Below are 17873 nucleotides of genomic sequence, written 5' to 3'. Positions count from 1 at the left end.
AAAAAAAAAAAAAACAGAGGGGAAAGATGGGGTGGTTCCAGCCACCCCTTGGCCAAAATGGGGTGGTCCAGCCACCCCATTTTGGCCAAGGGGGTGGTTCTGTTTTCTTTTTTTTTTTTTTTTTTTTTTTTAATATTTTGCCTTAAAAAAAAATAAATAAATAATAATGAAAAAGCTGGCCAAATGTTAGCCCCGCACTGTAGCTGGAACAGTGCCGTTCCAGCTACAGTGCGGGGCTTTCTTTTGCCAAACGTAGCTATACTGCATTACAAATCTTCCTTCTCTACAATCGTATATTCCCATCAGGAAAAAAGTAGTCATCTCCTTTAGTTATAGGATTCCTCTCTGTTTTCCACATTTTCCTCTTCCCCAAGTCTGGCTTCTGCAGCATTAGTGTAAAGGATAAAACGCATAAAAGTGTAATTTTACTGTTTTTGCTTTTTTCTTTTTTTACACTTTTACCTTTATAATTTCTAAGGAAAGAAGACCCACTGTAGAACTAACTACGACTCATATAGAATAATGTCCTGCGGTGTGGACGTGGTATGTTGGGTGGCAAGGGACACCCACATTGTAGTTTGTGCCAATTGCTCTTTCTCTTCCAATGCTGCAAGCAATCCTTTGATAATGCTTCAGTTAATAAGCATGAAAATCACTAGATCTATTTGCATTACTGATGTGATCTGTTACACTAATTTTGTTTATTAGTGTATTGCATTGAATATCATGTGAACTATTACTCTCTTGTTTTTTCAAAGCTTGTATTAACTGGATACAAAGGATTCCTTAGTTTCATGTTATGTTTCAAAAGGCATTATTTCATCCTCCGAAACACAGTCCAAATCCACAAATGTGACCTTTTAAAATGAAAAGATGAACTAATGGATATAACTGAATGCCAAACTCTCCTACTAAACTCCTCAATTACCTACAATGTTTGGCAAAGGACACAGTACTGTTGTGGGTTTCCATGGCACTGTGAAAAATCTTGTTGATGAGTGAGGCATGTAGTTAAATAAGTGCGACAAATCTTGTTGTGGAATAGAAGAGAAAGGCCATTGGCTTCTATGATAAGATTGTAATTGTTCATAAATCAGTTTTTCCACACTACCAACATTTTCCTATAGCCTTTCACTGGACAGGAAGACTGCTATCTATCCCCTCTTGTTGTCCTTTAAAGGGAGATAAACAGATTTACGATAAACTATTTACTAAAAAGGTTAATTTGTGAAGAGACTACTCTATTATGACAAAGCAGAAAAGTACTCCATTCTGAAAAAGTTAAAAAGACCAATAAAATAGAACAAGTCAAAATCATTAACGAGATAAAATAAAATTTTTATGTTATTTATTTATTATTATTATTATTTTTTGCATTGCGTAATAAATTGGTATTTTTTTTTTCCTTTTCTAATAATTAGTACTAAAATACAATGAGAATTTGAACTTAAAATTGTGTAAAATTCTCCAATCAAATATTTAAATTTTAACTACCAATATTCTCAATATTTAATAACCAAAATATTCAAATTACAATTTAGATTAGAAATTGAGCTTAGAGTACTGCATCATCCAAGCCAAATCTTAAGAAAACTAAAAGAAGGAAAAATCAGGCAGGGAAAAAATTATATGTAAAAAGAAGAAATTACGTTAAAAGTTAAAAAAGAATAAATCAAGAAAATGATGTTCAAAAATAAAATATAGTAAAAATCAGGAAAGAATGAATGAATAGAGAAAATAAGAAAAATAACTCCAAACACACCCGCACTTCTCGCCTGCAATCTGCCTAGAAGTCCACAACCATCTTTGTTAATCATGAACTAATTTGGTTGGAATTGAAATCCAACAACCATTTACAGCAAGAGAAAATCTAACTAAATCGGGAGGGAAATGGAAAATATTGGAGAAGGAACTAGCCTGCCTGCATCCCTTGTCCGTTGTCCCATCAAAAACCATTGAGAAGGAACCATGATATAATGCGATGGTATAATAGATTTTATTTTATTTTATTTTTTCAGTTTGTCTGATGATGTACAGTACAAAAGCTAATATGATACAGCTCCATCTAATTAATTTCATTAATGAAGCTCAACTACTCTGCTCAACTATTCTACTCAATAGTAAAATCTGTACTCAAGATCAGCTAATATGACACATCAAAATCGATATAACAGGTATTATCCTAAAAGTTACGGGAGAAAGCCGATAAAGAGATCCTGCAAAAACAGAAGAACGTATTAGTGTTGGCAGAGAGAACATAAGGAAAAATAAGAAATCCTAACATATTCAAACTAAAATAAAGGCTTTAGATGCAAATAATTTAATACATTTTCTTTGATTTACAATGCTAAGATACAACAAACTAAGAATTAAAACTAACCCACTTGTTTATTATCATCAACTATGATAATAAGACTCCCCAAATAACTAATTCATCACTCTATAAACTAAATACTTTTTTTCTATTTCTAAAATTATAGACAATTGTAAAAAATTAATATAAAGGTTGACCTCGTTCATTGGTCTCTTTCCCCGACGTCTTTGAGTGTGGTGGAGGAACATCCGTCAAAGACTGATATTGAAATTCTATACCGAGTCCCAGAGAAGTATCCGATAGAATATCAATATTAGCGAAAATGTTGGTCGCCATAATAAGCAGTCGGGGCTGGCCTGAGCGATCGACTAAAGACGGAGGAAAGGGGCGGATGGGATAAGACTTAAAAGAGGATGAGGAGTGGGAGGTTGGGTTTCGGAGATGCTTCTTATTATGTAACACCATTTGAGATTTGAGGAGAGTGTTGGATCGAATGAGGCCGAAAGGGGTTGTGGTTTATATAGCTGCTATTTAGGTTTAAAGAATATGTCATATCTTGGTGAATATTATTTTTGAAAAAAAAAAAAAAAATTAAATATGTTTTAAGGGACGTTTTGGTCTTTTTAGAAACTTAATAAAATAAAGTAGTGTAAAAATTCATGTGTTTTTTTTTTTTTTTTTAATTTATAAAAAACATCTACGCAATTTTTTTATTTTCTTTTAAAAAAAAGGATATTTTTAGAAAATACATTCATTTTCGTTAGTTTTTAAACCAATTAAGAAAATATAAACTTTTCTGAAACAAAATCTTTTTCAGCAGGAACTTTCCTGAAGCAAGCCTTCCTTCTGCAGTAAACAGCTTTAGCTACTGTCACGGGTCATTAGAGTCAACGTTGCAAAAGAAAGTTACAGGAATGCTTTTGGTGTTGCAGAAAATAAATCAATGAAAAAGAATGAAGGAGCAGACGGAAAAGGTCAAGGCGTCAGGCGTGGGACTCAATGAGAATCTCTCTTGATCTTCTCTGACGTTTTCCAATCTTTTGTTTTTCCAATCTTTTGTCTCTTCCTTATCTTGGATTTTCTTTACTTGCAACTTCTTTACTTGCAACAGCTCTTCGCCTACTCTTTCACCATTATTCCTTATGCTTTCATTAATTTCTTTTTAAACTTTATCATTAGGGCGGTGTTTGGAAAACACTACCATTATATTCATCTCTTTTTTTAAAAAAAACAATAAAAAAAATAAAACTTCACTTACTTTTATTAACTTAGGCGTCTTTTGTAAACATTCTCACATTATTTAAAATCTCTCACTTTAATTTTCTTTCACTTTTTTCTTATGTTATGATTTTCTGTTAAATCTTAACATAAATATGTGAAATTATTAAAATACCCTAAGTCATTTTTCTCATTTTTCTATTTAATTTTACTACGATATTTAAGAATATGGGGTATTTGAAATGAAACGAAAGTTCGATATACCAAAATGAGATATTTAAAATATTGAAGGGGTGTTTGCAAAATGTGCATAAGGTCATGGGGTAAGTGAAGTTTTCCCTTAAAAAAAATTAATTTCACAATATTTTCACTTTTTATACCACATCATTTACTTTCTGTTACAATTTAAAGAAAAAAAAATCATTACAAATTTTTTTTACTTTTCAATACTATTTTTTTACTTTTCTATACTCATTAGTACACTCATTTTTTTTCTCACCAAACATGAACAATGCCTTGTAACGTTCATGTTGTTCACCAAATAAGGCTTAAAATCTGTAAGGTCTATGTGTGACTCCTACATAATCAATGGTAAATTTGAATAAAATATAGATAGAAATGAACGAAAGATGAATGATTTTTTTTTTTTTTTTTAAATAACGTTTAAAATTAAATAAATTACTATTAAATTTTGGTTTAACAATAATTTTAAATACACGTCAAGATACGAGAGAATAAGACCGAAAATGTATAACATTTCTCTTCTTAAAATAATGGGAAAGGTCAATTAGAGGAAGAACTAATGAACAAACTCACACGTATTGGCATGAGGCAAGTGATTAACACCACTACTACCATGTGGCAAAATTGCAGTGTATCATTTCTGATACAATCCACTGGAATAAATTGTGGTGAAAGAACATTCATCATGCTTAAAAAAAAATCAATACATAACACAAAACAAAACATGTGGTCGTCAAATGCACCATGAACTATGAAGAAAAAATATTAGATAATTTGGGTCGTCAAATTTTCAGAAATAGAAGTCAAAATTATCATTTATCATAATCTTTCTGGTCAACTAAACGACAATTGACTTGATGGTGCACTTTCCCTACTTTGTATTTAGGCTATTTTAGAGCATCTTGGGCAGTTGAGGTTATTTAAAATCAACCTTTTTTTTAGTTTAGCTATTAAGCTTACTACCTTTTTCGACTTTTTTAGTTTAACTACAAAAAAGTTAAACTAAACTAAAAAAATTTAGGCTAATTGGTTAATTAAAATCAACTTTTTAGAGCATTTACAATAGAGGGGTCAAATTTAAATGCAAAATTGTTCTTCAAAACTTTTATTTAATTTGATTAATGAATTTTTAAATGCCTCTACATCTGATTAACTATATTTTTATCTATACCATTTAAATATTATTAAATGTGAAAAAAGTTTTGGGAAAAAAAAAACATGTGAAAGGAAAAATTGAAAAAATTTTAAAAAATAGAGGAAAAGATTTAGAAAAAAAAAAAGAAAACATGTAAGATAAACAATAAAAAATAAAATGACTTCTTTAAAAAATGTTTCTACATTTAACTTTTTTTTTTAAACTCTTCTGATCAAATATCTATTTTACATTTATTTTTAGCTAATTTAATATAATTTTTTTTTAAAACATTTAAAAATTTATTTTAGATAAAAATTTATAAAATTTTTTTAAACTTAAAAAAAATTTAGGCCAAAGTTGAATTTAAATTTTACGTTTAACATTTTCTTTTTGAGAGTATTTCGTGTTAAGAGAATTTTTTTTAATGTTTATTTATTTATTGATTTTGATAAAAATAATAAATTTGGACAAGAAAATATTACCAAAACGAGTTTGAGTTTTCTCTTTAGGACAAATTTCTCTTAAACTCCTTTTCGTGGTGTGGTCTTCAGCCTGAAGTACTCCTTAAAAACTCTCACATGTTTGGCAAAAGACTTTGACCTTCTTATTAAACTAAAAAAAAGTTTTATTTTGTGATAATTTTTTTATTTAATTAGTTGTCAAAAATAATTAATATAATATGATAGATAAAAATATAAAAATATTTAAAAATAGTATTGAGCTGTTTTTTGGCCTTTGTCTTGATCTTCTGATACCAAAATCTCTCTTGATTTTCTGACGGTCAAAATCTTTTGTGTTTTCACTCCATTAATTCTGGCGGTCTTGCTTCTTTTTCGTTGATGGCAGATCTGAGCTGCTGCAGTTCAGACTTGAGAGAGCAGCAGCTTTGTCTTTTTCTTTATCTTGGATTTTGTTTTCTTGAAACTTTTTGACTTGGCTTGTCACTTCACGTGTTTTTTATTTTTTTAAAGCTTTGTCTTTTTAACCTAAACCCCTTCTCTTCCTACGCATCCGCCATCTTCACTACCGCCGATAAGAGGTGGCTCATTTTCCTCAAGTAAGAATCTCTCAGACCCAAGCTTGTGTCATCGCTGATCCCAAGCAATCTTCCTCTGCAACTTTTTTCTTTTTTCTTAAGTGCTTTTTCAGCACCCTGTTTCGCCGATCTATTCACTTAAGCTTGCGCTTGGGCTCTTTTAATGATTTTTTTTTTTTTTTTTTCTTTTGGATTGGCTATGGCTGGAGTTGAATCAGATCTATTGAAGAAATCTGTTCTTTTTAACTTATTATCTGACCGTTCAAAAAACAAATCTTTTTTCTCAATCTCTCATCTCCTCCGTCTCCTCTTTCTCTCCTCTCATCTCTATCTCTCTCAAAGACTCAGTCTCTCTCGTCTCCGCCTGCTCTCTCAATCTCTTTCTCTCATCGTCTGCTTCTGTCTCCCTCTCTAGTCTTCGTCATCTCAGCAGAACCAGGCCGACTTGCCGGATTGATTCTCGGTGGTGGTTGTGATTGGCCAAAGCATGGATCTGCTGTTCTTCGTTTGTTCAGCCCGAAGAAAGAAAATGGAAATTTCAAGGAACCTTCGAGAATGACGAATATTCCCCACCACGGCTTAAATCATATTATTGTACATAAGCTGTGGTGGAGGAATATCCGTCATACTCGCCGGAATCCCACTCCACATTGTGTGCTTTGCTCCCAACCGTCGAATTAACCGAAGATCTGAGGTACATTTTAGCCCATGACAATGTAATTAATTAATTAATTAATTAATTAATTTTTTTTTTTTAAATTTTGTCAATTTATATAATTATCAACTCTTACGCTAACATTTTCTTTTTCTATTTAAAAACAAAACAGTAGCTTGTTTGGATGCAGGGCTTTTCTCAAGTCTTTTTGTTTTACATCTTTTGATTTTAAGGATATTGTTCTGTGATGATAATAATGGCCTAATCCCGAACTGGCATATTGCACACGTACGACGATGCGGTAATAATGCAGCTCATCTTTTAGCCAAAAGAGGCTATGGAGCTGGTCATAGATAAGGTTTGGATCGATGAAATTTCAAATTGTATCTCTGTTATTATTTTAGAAGCGCAAATTGCACTTTTTCATTGAGTATTTAATGAAATGCTAGTGATCCATTTATTAAAAAATAAAAAAGATAATCTGTATTTTTATTCACCTTTAATTTGTCTACTATCTTCTCTGAAATAGGGAAGGGAATTTTGCTAGTCATTTTGTATTATATTTAATAAAGGGTTAAATACCTAATACCTTTGGTTTTATTATTTTCTTTTTTTTCTTTTTAGGGTTTGATTTTTATTATAAGAGGTTTTTGTAGTTTTGTAGTTTTAATAAATGATCAAATTAGTCATTCCGTCCGTTGACTGTTAGTTAATTTAACGAAAGTCTATGTGAACCAATTAAAATTTGACACTGTAAGTGTCTATATCATCACACTGATTATGTGGCACATAATTAAATTTTTTATTTTTAGCAAATATTAAAAAAATATATTTTTTCCAAAAAAAAAAAAATTGGGTGTGGCTTGGGGCCATTTGGGGTGTAGCTCGGCCACCCCAGGCCCCCCATCAGGCCGAGCCACCCCTTGGCTGAGACCACCACCTGCAATTGGTGGGGTTCAATTTTTTTTTAATCTTTTGTTTTTTTCAGAGAAAATATAAAATTGGCTCAAGTGCCATGTCATTAGCATGTCATTATTGGTGACATGGAAACTTATTTCAAGTGTCAAATTTTAATTGGTTAATATGAATTTTTGTTAAGTCACTTAATAGTTAGGGGACGAAATAATTAATTTGATCATTTATCAAAATTTTAAAAATTTCTTGTGATAAAAAATTAAACACCAAGAAAAAAAAATAAAATAAAGAAATCCTAAGGGTGTTGGTGTTCGATAAATTTACGTTCATAAACTTGTTTTCCTAAACTTTATTTTCTTTTTCCTAAATCATACAAATATTATCTTGAAACTTTTTATTTTTAGTATTCACAGTTTTTAAAACAGTAAAAGAGGATAAATAATAATGCACACTCGAACGAAAATTTTCCATTACTCTTTGATCCAGTTGAAAATATTTTCTTTAACTAAGAAATATTAATACCTAATAACGGTAATATTATTTTGTTAGGGAAATTCTTTTTTCTTTTGGGTGAGGATGACACGTGGTGGTGGTAATTGGTTTATATGGAAAAGTATAAAGGTACAATCTAAGTCAAACTTTGGCTCAACTTTTCTCTTTTAAGTTTTATTTTTAAAGAAAATTGCATGTAGAGAAGAGAGAGCTTGTTAAACTATAGCGAAATTTAGTCTAAAAATTTGGTAAAGTTGAGTTTAAAGTGTGGTTGTATCATATCTTATTTTATATTTATTCTATTTTATTATCTATACATATATTGTGACTTTAGTGAATAAGAGTCCTTTGAAGTGTTTTTTTTCTTCAGCCATGAAGAAAGTAATTACTAGTAGTTGTGAGAGGGATTAGGTTGTCTTTTTTTAAAAAAAAAAAAAAATTTAAGATACATTCAAGAACTGTTTGGAAATCTATTGTATTTTCCAGAATCATTAGATGTGAGAAATTAAAAAGAACGCAAAAATAATAATCACAAAATACATAAATTTATGCTTACCACTAAAAGCTATGTCAACAATGCTTTACTATTTTCAAGAAAAACAGGATGCGACTGTAAATATGATCTTCAATTTGGTCAAAAGCACCTAAACGGGCCAACACAATCGAACCGGTTTGATAAGAGGGTCAATTTAGAAAGATTGAGAATAATTTTCTAATTTCTTTTTATTCAAATATTATCATTTAAATAGGAAGATTACATGCCTTAGACTTTGAACCTCTAGAAAGATAACTAAACTCTAAAATAAATAATTAAATAATTAAAATACAAATAATGCAAATAAATGCATGTTTATTTTCAATTTAAAAATACTGATAACATAAGTAATCTAAATTAATTTTAGATGAAATTTAATTCATATTAAATATAAGTCTACTCTATGCCAAGCATCACTGCCACCATTTTCGATACTGATTTTTATTTACAAGCCAAACACAATAAAAATATTTTCAAACACAACATTTTACATGAAACAAACCGAACCTTAACAAGTAAACAAAACTTATCTCTTATACATCTACCCATTTGCCTACGACGTCTTTCTATTTCCCGACTCATTGCGTGATTTGCGGTTGTCAGCTATTGACCCACCGGCACCGAGTCAAGCAGCCGAAGTCCAGAACCACTGAACCAGGGTCGAGGAGGTCTACCAAATATGACAAAAATATTATGAGGCTGCGACCTGTTGCTAGCAACCATACACGTGGATCTCAGTTTTCGTATACTCTAACAAATACGCCCACATCGTCAAATCTTAACTTTGTCTTAGAGAACGCATTGCATGACATGCACGTGTCTCCAAATCCTACCACCAAAGAGCTTAATTTATTATTATATATAGTAATTTGTAAATATGATATCGTAGTGGGAATGCATCTCAAAAACTCCAAGTGATTGCAAGCTCTGACAATCATGACCCCCTCCCAGGCCAGTTACAAATGTATGTATAATATATTAAAGTATTTATATAAAAATACCTAAAATACTTATGTAAATTTATATATAGCTAAAAAAAATCTAAAAATATATATATATATATATTTCTCAGCCTAAAAATTAAGTTTTGTTGTCACCCCTTTATTAATGTTTTGACCCCTCCTAATAAGAAATCATAATTATGTCTCTGCTCGAAACATCGTTTGTTCAAAGAAAACGGTTAACTTTTCCGCGTTTTAGGACATAGAGTAATGTTTTTATACGATTCTCCCAGTACTTCCATATATAGCATGATGTCATAGAATGGTCGTATATATGAGTAAGCTACATGAATGGCCTCACAAAGTTACGTGTGCCTTTGTTAATGATGCATGCAACTTTGTAATTTCTATATTGGAATGCTTGACCAGTGAAAAATGTGGAGTTTTATGGAATTTTTTTACCCAAAATTCTGACGCAAGTAGAAGCCTCTGACTCCCTCTATAAAAGGGCAGCTAGCTTGAAAATGTTAAAAGCATATATAGTTGCTACCATTTCTTACCTTATTTTCTTCTATATTTGCTCCAATGGCTCAATCCAATTGTGCTGCCAACAGCCCTCCTATGATGATTTCCACCATGCTAATGCTTGGGATGCTAATGGCCACCCTAGGCCAAACAGGTCTCTCTCTCTCTCTCTCTAGTCTTATATTTGAACTTTGTTTACTTAATTCATGTAATCATATATTGATATAGAAATTAAATTTTATATATAACCAAGATTGACTTATTGTTTAATGTAATGCAGGTGCCCAAATTGGTGTTTGTTATGGAAGGGTCGGGAACAACCTACCACAGCCATCTGAGGTTGTAGCACTCTACAAACAAAACAATATCCGACGAATGAGAATCTATTTTGCAGACAAAGATACTCTCCAAGCCCTTCGCGGCTCCAATATTGAGCTCATGTTAGGCCTTGCAAATGATAACCTTCAAAATATTGCTTCAAGCCAAGCCAATGCCAATACCTGGGTCCAAAACAATGTGAAAAACTTTGGTAATGTCAAATTCAAATACATTGTTGTCGGAAACGAAGTGAAGCCTTCAGATGGAGTTGCAAAATATCTTTTCCCCGCCATGCAAAACATTCAAAACGCAATTTCTGCGGCTGGCCTTGCGAACCAAATCAAAGTTTCCACTGCCTTCGACACCGGAGTCCTTGGAGAATCCTTCCCGCCATCAAAAGGCTCATTCAAGTCCGATTACCGACCGCTTCTCGATCCGATCATCCGCTTCTTAGGGAACAATCGATCTCCATTACTCGTTAACTTGTACCCGTACTTTAGTTACATTGGCAACACCAAAGACATTCGTCTTGACTATGCTCTTTTCACAGCTCCTTCAACAGTAGTGAATGATCCCCCGCTCAATTATCGTAATCTTTTTGATGCCATTTTAGATGCTGTTTATGCAGCGCTGGAAAAGGCTGGAGGAGGATCTTTGGAGATCGTTATATCGGAGTCTGGTTGGCCTTCTGCTGGTGGGACAGGGACATCTCTTGACAATGAAAGAACTTACATTACGAATTTGGTTCAGCATGTGAAGGGGGGGACTCCAAAGAAGCCCGGAAAGCCTATAGAAACTTATGTGTTTGCCATGTTTGATGAAAACCAGAAAAATCCTGAGTTTGAGAAATATTTTGGGCTCTTTCGTCCAAATAAACAGCCCAAGTTCCAAGTGAATTTCAGTTAAGAATATCACTTCTACTGCATCCTGGAATAAGTGCAGCTTTGGTGCACATTAAAACAAAAAAATAATAATAAATTAAGAGTTACTTGTAATCCCGTAGACTCAAAACTATGGTTATTTCAATAATATCACATGTTCTATGGGCTTATGAATACTTTTACTTAATCACGCCACTTTGGCTTTCCTTTTTAACAGTATGATTTGCCTTTGCACCTGATTGGGCACACCTAGTTTTTTATTCACAAAGTTATGTATTAATAAAAATAAAAAAATGGAAGAAAAATTGTACCAGAGTTGTGTGAGGATTGGAAGGCCTCTGCCGCAACTTGCTTGGGCGTCTAAGCTCTTTGCTCACGTAAAAGGCCCTTCTCACGGCCCCGGCCAAATATTCGGGGACAGTGATTATAACAAAGATTTTTAATTTTTTGAATTAATAACTTTTTTAGTACTTGGGTTTGCAACTTTTAATTTTTTTCAACTAACTTTCTAAAACAGTCAAAAATTGTACCTAACCTATGGGAAAAGACGAAATTGATACCTCTGTTAAATTTCATGAGAAAAAATTAATGATCTGCCATGTGTTACTCGCAAAATATGTCACATGTCCTCAAAAAATTAATAATAATAAAAACTAAACCAAAAAAAAAAATTGAAAATTGCATAGGGTAGCCAGCCACCCCATTTTGGCCACTGGGGGTGGCCGAACCACCCCCCAAGGCCAAAAAGGGGTGGCTGAAACCATTCCCAAAGCCCTTGGAGGTGGCTCGACCACCCCCATAGGCCAGTTGAGCCACCCCCATTGGCCAAAACGGGGTGGCCGGCCACCCAATGCAATTTTTAATTTTAATCTTAATTTTTTTGCTTTAATTTAATTATTATTTTTTTATTTTAAATTTTTAGGACACGTGGCATATTGTTAATTTCCTCTCACGGAATCTAATGGATGTATCAATTTCATCTTGACCTATAGGTCAGATACCATGTTTGACCGTTTTGGAAACCTAGGGAAAAAAAAAATATTGTAAACCCAAATACTATAAAAGTTATTAATCCTGTCCTCAAGTGGTAACTCAATCGGCTGTGGACCACGTTTAATGAAGCGGAGGTCACTAGTTCGAATTTCTCTTCTCTTGTGTAGACATGCAAAAAAAAAAATAAATAAATAAAAGTTATTAATCCAAATTTTTAATTGTAGAGAATTCTGGTCAAAAATTCTCTCTCTCTATATATATATATATAAACCAAAAATTCTATATTCTCTAACTCACAGCGTAATTGACGGTTGTCAACTAATGAGCCGCCGGATGAAGCAGTCGGTCTTCTAATATGATCAAATCATCAGTTATTGCACCTGTGACTGGGAAGGAGGGCAGTGGAGGCCGACCAAACAATTATGTCTCAATTTTCCACAGAACATTAGTAATGTCCAAATGCTCCACACAACCATGTTGGAAGCATAGAATTTACGCATGTTATGGTTGGAAGCATAGAATTTGCGCATGTTATGGTTGGAAGCATTGAATTTGCGCATGTTTACCATAATGGGCAGGAATCAGGGCGGCTCTAAGGGGAAGGCATGCAGCCAAGGCAATTTGCTTAAAAACCCCTATGTTATAAAGACCCCCCCAAAAAAAGTGCCCTATTATACCTAATTAATTGTCCACAAAATGATAGAGAAACGCTGGACAACACGCCACTATCCCACTATATTAATGTAATAATATTGTCAATTTATGATTGCATTTTTATTTTTATAAGGTTGATCTAAGAGTGAAATAGTAGTGGTATGTCAGCTGTGATGTCTCATATTGCCTGGACATGAAAAAGATGATGTGTTTATATGAAATATACTCTCTCTAAATGGTATGATGCATTTTAGGGGTAAATCCAATAATAAAACCGTGCGGGCTTGGCCCAAAACGGATAATATTATACCACTTGGACCATATTTGTTATATATGGTATCAGAGTCATAGCCCAACCTGAGATGAGGGGAACATGCACAAGCCCATGAGGGTCGCCAGCGAGGACGTTGGGCCCTAAGAGGGGGTGATTGTGACGTCCCACATTGCCTGGACATGAAAAGGATGATGCGTTTATATGAATAAACCCAATAATAAAACCGTGCGGGTTTGGCCCAAAGCGGACAATATCATACCATCTGTTACAATTGTGAGAGATTAATGCGATATTGATGTGGTATATATTTATAACATACAACCTCCCACCTCTAAAGGATGGCGTGTGCAACCACCCCCACCCTACCTTGTGAGTTTATTTAGATAAAGAAGAATACTTGAGAAGTTTATAAGGTAAGACTTTTTTTTATCAAACTCACCCCCACCCTACCTAGGGGGTTTCTTAAAAAACAAAGTACTTCTTTTTCTCCTATGGTATTTCGTCCTCAAGGGGTAGTCCAATCTGCTGAGGACTACGTCTCATGAAACGAAAGTCACTAGTTCGAATTTCATTCAACATCTCCTTGTGCGGACATGTTAAAAAGAAAAAGAAAAAAGAAAGTATGGTTATTTCAATAATATCATATGTTCTATTGCAAATATTTTCATTTAAAATAAAAATTGATAATATTGTGGCCTGACCACGTACACCACTTTTGAAAAGCATGTTATAATACGAAAGCCTTATATCTTGAAATTAAATTATTAGGTTTATGATAAAATACATGAACCTTCTGGCAGACATTAAATTTCTTCTGTCAAAACATGATTTTTGAGTTGTAATATGCATGTTTAGGTTTGAGTTAATTATTATTATTATTTTGACATGTTCGCACAAGAGGGGAGGGGGAATTCAATCTAATGACCTCCGTTTTATGAGGCGTGGTCCCTAGCCGATTGAGCTACCTCTTAGGGACCATGTTAGAAGCATAGAATTTGCACATGTTTACCATAACGGGCACGGCTCATGGCTTTAAGGGGAAGGCATGCAGCCAAGGCAATTTGCTTAAAAACCCCTATGTTATAAAGAGCCCCAAAAAAAAGTGTCCATTTACACCTAATTAATTGTCTAGAAAATGATAGAGAAGCGCTGGACAACACGCCACTATCCCACTATACTAATGTAATAATATTGTCAATTTATGATTGCATTTTTATTTTTATAAGGCTGATCTAAGAGTGAAATAGTAGTGGTATGTCAGCATTGTAAAAGGACGCTGAGCCCTAAGAGGGGGTGATTGTGACATCCCACATTGCCTGGATATGAAAAGGATGATGCGTTTATATGAATAAATCCAATAATAAAACCGTGCGGGCTTGGCCCAAAGTGGACAATATCATACCATCTGTTACAATTGTGAGAGATTAATGCAATAATGATGTGGTATATATTTATAACATACAACCTCTCACCTCTAAAGGATGGCGTGTGCAACCACCCCCACCCTACCTTGTGAGTTTATTTAGATAAAGAATAATACTTGAGAAGTTTATAAGGTAAGACTTTTTTTTTTCAAATTCACCCCCACCCTACCTAGGGGGGTTTCTTAAAAAACAAAGTACTTCTTTTTCTCCTATGGTATTTCGTCCTCAAGGGGTAGTCCAATCTGCTGAGGACTACGTCTCATGAAACGGAAGTCACTAATTCGAATTCTCTTCACCCTCTCCTTGTGCGGACATGTTAAAAAAAAAAAAGAAAAAAAAAAGTATGGTTATTTCAATAATATCATATGTTCTATTGCAAATATTTTCATTTAAAATAAAAATTGATAATATTGTGGCCTGACCACGTACACTACTTTTGAAAAGCATGTTATAATACGAAAGCCTTATATCTTGAAATTAAATTATTAGGTTTATGATAAAATACTTGAACCTTCTGGCAGACATTAAATTTCTTCTGTCAAAACATGACTTTTGAGTTGTAATATGCATGTTTAGGTTTGAGTTAATCATTATTATTATTTTGAGATGTTCGCACAAGAGGGGAAGGGAGATTCAATCTAATGACCTCCGCTTTATAAGGTGTGGTCCCCAGCTTACTGAGCCACCTCTTAGGGACCATGTTAAAAGCATAGAATTTGCACATATTTACCATAACGGGCAGGGATCAAGGCTCTAAGGGGAAGGCATGCAACCAAGGCAATTTGCTTAAAAACCCCTATGTTATAAAGAGCCCCAAAAAAAAGTGCCCATTTACACCTAATTAATTGTCTAGAAAATGATAGAGAAACGTTGGACAACACGCCACTATCCCACTATACTAATGTAATAATATTGTCAATTTATGATTGCATTTTTATTTTTATAAGGCTGATCTAAGAGTGAAATAGTAGTGGTATGTCAGCATTGTGAAAGGACGCTGAGCCCTAAGAGAGGGTGATTGTGACATCCCACATTGCCTGGATATGAAAAAGATGATGCGTTTATATGAATAAATCCAATAATAAAACCGTGCGGGCTTGGCCCAAAGCGGACAATATCATACCATCTGTTACAATTGTGAGAGATTAATGCAATAATGATGTGGTATATATTTATAACATACAACCTCCCACCTCTAAAGGATGGCGTGTGCAACCACCCCCACCCTACCTTGTGAGTTTATTTAGATAAAGAATAATACTTGAGAAGTTTATAAGGTAAGACTTTTTTTTTTTCAAATTCACCCCCACCCTACCTAGGGGGGTTTCTTAAAAAACAAAGTACTTCTTTTTCTCCTATGGTATTTCGTCCTCAAGGGGTAGTCCAATCTGCTGAGGACTACGTCTCATGAAACAGAAGTCACTAATTCGAATTCTCTTCACCCTCTCCTTGTGCGGACATGTTAAAAAAGAAAGAAAAAAGAAAGTATGGTTATTTCAATAATATCATATGTTCTATTGCAAATATTTTCATTTAAAATAAAAATTGATAATATTGTGGCCTGACCACGTACACTACTTTTGAAAAGCATGTTATAATACGAAAGCCTTATATCTTGAAATTAAATTATTAGGTTTATGATAAAATACTTGAACCTTCTGGCAGACATTAAATTTCTTCTGTCAAAACATGATTTTTGAGTTGTAATATGCATGTTTAGGTTTGAGTTAATCATTATTATTATTTTGACATGTTCGCACAAGAGGGGAAGGGAGATTCAATCTAATGACCTCCGCTTTATGAGGTGTGGTCCCCAGCTTACTGAGCTACCTCTTAAGGACCATGTTAAAAGCATAGAATTTGCACATGTTTACCATAACGGGCAGGGATCAAGGCTCTAAGGGGAAGGCATGCAACCAAGGCAATTTGCTTAAAAACCCCTATGTTATAAAGAGCCCCAAAAAAAAGTGTCCCTTTACACCTAATTAATTGTCCAGAAAATGATAGAGAAACGTTGGACAACACGCCACTATCCCACTATACTAATGTAATAATATTGTCAATTTATGATTGCATTTTTATTTTTATAAGGCTGATCTAAGAGTGAAATAGTAGTGGTATGTCAGCATTGTGAAAGATTAATGCGATAATGATGTGGTATATATTTATAACATACATTCACTGCTAATGCGACGACCTACCACTTGCATATGGAGATGGCTCCCACGGGCACATAGCCACCTCCCACCTCTAAAGGATGGCGTGTGCAACCACCCCCACCCTACCTTGGGAGTTTATTTAGATAAAGAAAAATACTTGAGAAGTTTATAAGGTAAGACCTTTTTTTTTTCAAATCCACCCCCACCCTACCTAGGGGGTTTCTTAAAAAATAGAGTGCCTTTTTTTCTCCTATGGTATTTCGTCCTCAAGGGGTAGTCTAATCTGTTGAGGACTGCGTCTCATAAAGTGAATGTCACTAGTTCGAATTCCCTTCCCCCTCTCCTTGTGAAGACATGCTAAAAAAAAAAAAAAAAATGTTATGGTTATTTCAATAATATCATATGTTCGATCTATTGCTAATATTTTCATTTAAAATAAAAATTGATAATATTGAGGCCTGACCACGTACGCCACTTTTGAAAAACATGTTATAATAAGAAAGCCTTATATCTTGAAATTAAATTATTAGGTTTATGATAAAATACATGAACCTTCTGGCAGACATTAAATTTCTTCTATCAAAACATGATTTTTGAGATGTAATATGCATGTTTAGGTTTGAGTTAATTATTATTATTATTTTTTAACATGTTCGCACAAGAGGGGAGGGGAGATTTGATCTAATAAACTTCGCTTTATGAGGCATGGTCCTCAGCCGATTGAGCTACCTCTTAGGAAACACAAGAGTGGGGTTTGAGTTAATTATTAAGTTGGCGTAAAAAACGGTTCAAGATAAGACAAGACACAAAAAAATTAATAAATAAATAAAGGTGTGAAAATTTCTTCTTCTTTTTTTTTTTTTTTTTTTTTTTTTTCGAATTTATTAGAGTATTTTTGTCTTATTAAAAAAAATTATGGCCGTTTTTGTCTTTTTGCTTTTCTTGGGTTTCATTGTCAATTTTTTAATAGTTTAGAGAAGATATTGTTGCGATCAATTATGGAGAAGACAGCTGACTTAAAAAATAATAATAAAAAAAAAAATTTTTAAAAAATAATAATTCTCACAAAGGAATATTGAAGAGGGGTGTTAAGAAACTGCATGCCCCAAAACAACAATTATAAACAAAACATTGGCTTGCTTCTCTTTAGAGTGCTTGACC

The 17873-nt window shown here is 33.4% G+C and overlaps 1 protein-coding gene across 1 annotated transcript; it reads left to right on the top strand.

The window, feature by feature from the left end:
• The first annotated feature begins 10032 nt into the window (after positions 1 to 10032).
• On the top strand, positions 10033 to 11395 carry LOC132192211 (glucan endo-1,3-beta-glucosidase, basic isoform-like). The gene is made up of 2 exons (XM_059607483.2): positions 10033 to 10163; positions 10290 to 11395. Exons 1-2 carry the CDS (start codon positions 10070 to 10072, stop codon positions 11231 to 11233), a joined length of 1038 nt encoding a protein of 345 aa, XP_059463466.2. The 5' UTR covers positions 10033 to 10069; the 3' UTR covers positions 11234 to 11395.
• The last annotated feature ends 6478 nt before the right edge of the window (positions 11396 to 17873 follow it).

This window comes from Corylus avellana, chromosome 10 (assembly GCF_965113065.1).
Source record: "Corylus avellana chromosome 10, dhCorAvel1.hap1.2, whole genome shotgun sequence".
NCBI classification, from domain to species: Eukaryota; Viridiplantae; Streptophyta; class Magnoliopsida; order Fagales; family Betulaceae; genus Corylus; species Corylus avellana.
Note: the sequence above shows the minus strand (reverse complement) of the source record. Positions and strands in the feature narration are given on the sequence as shown.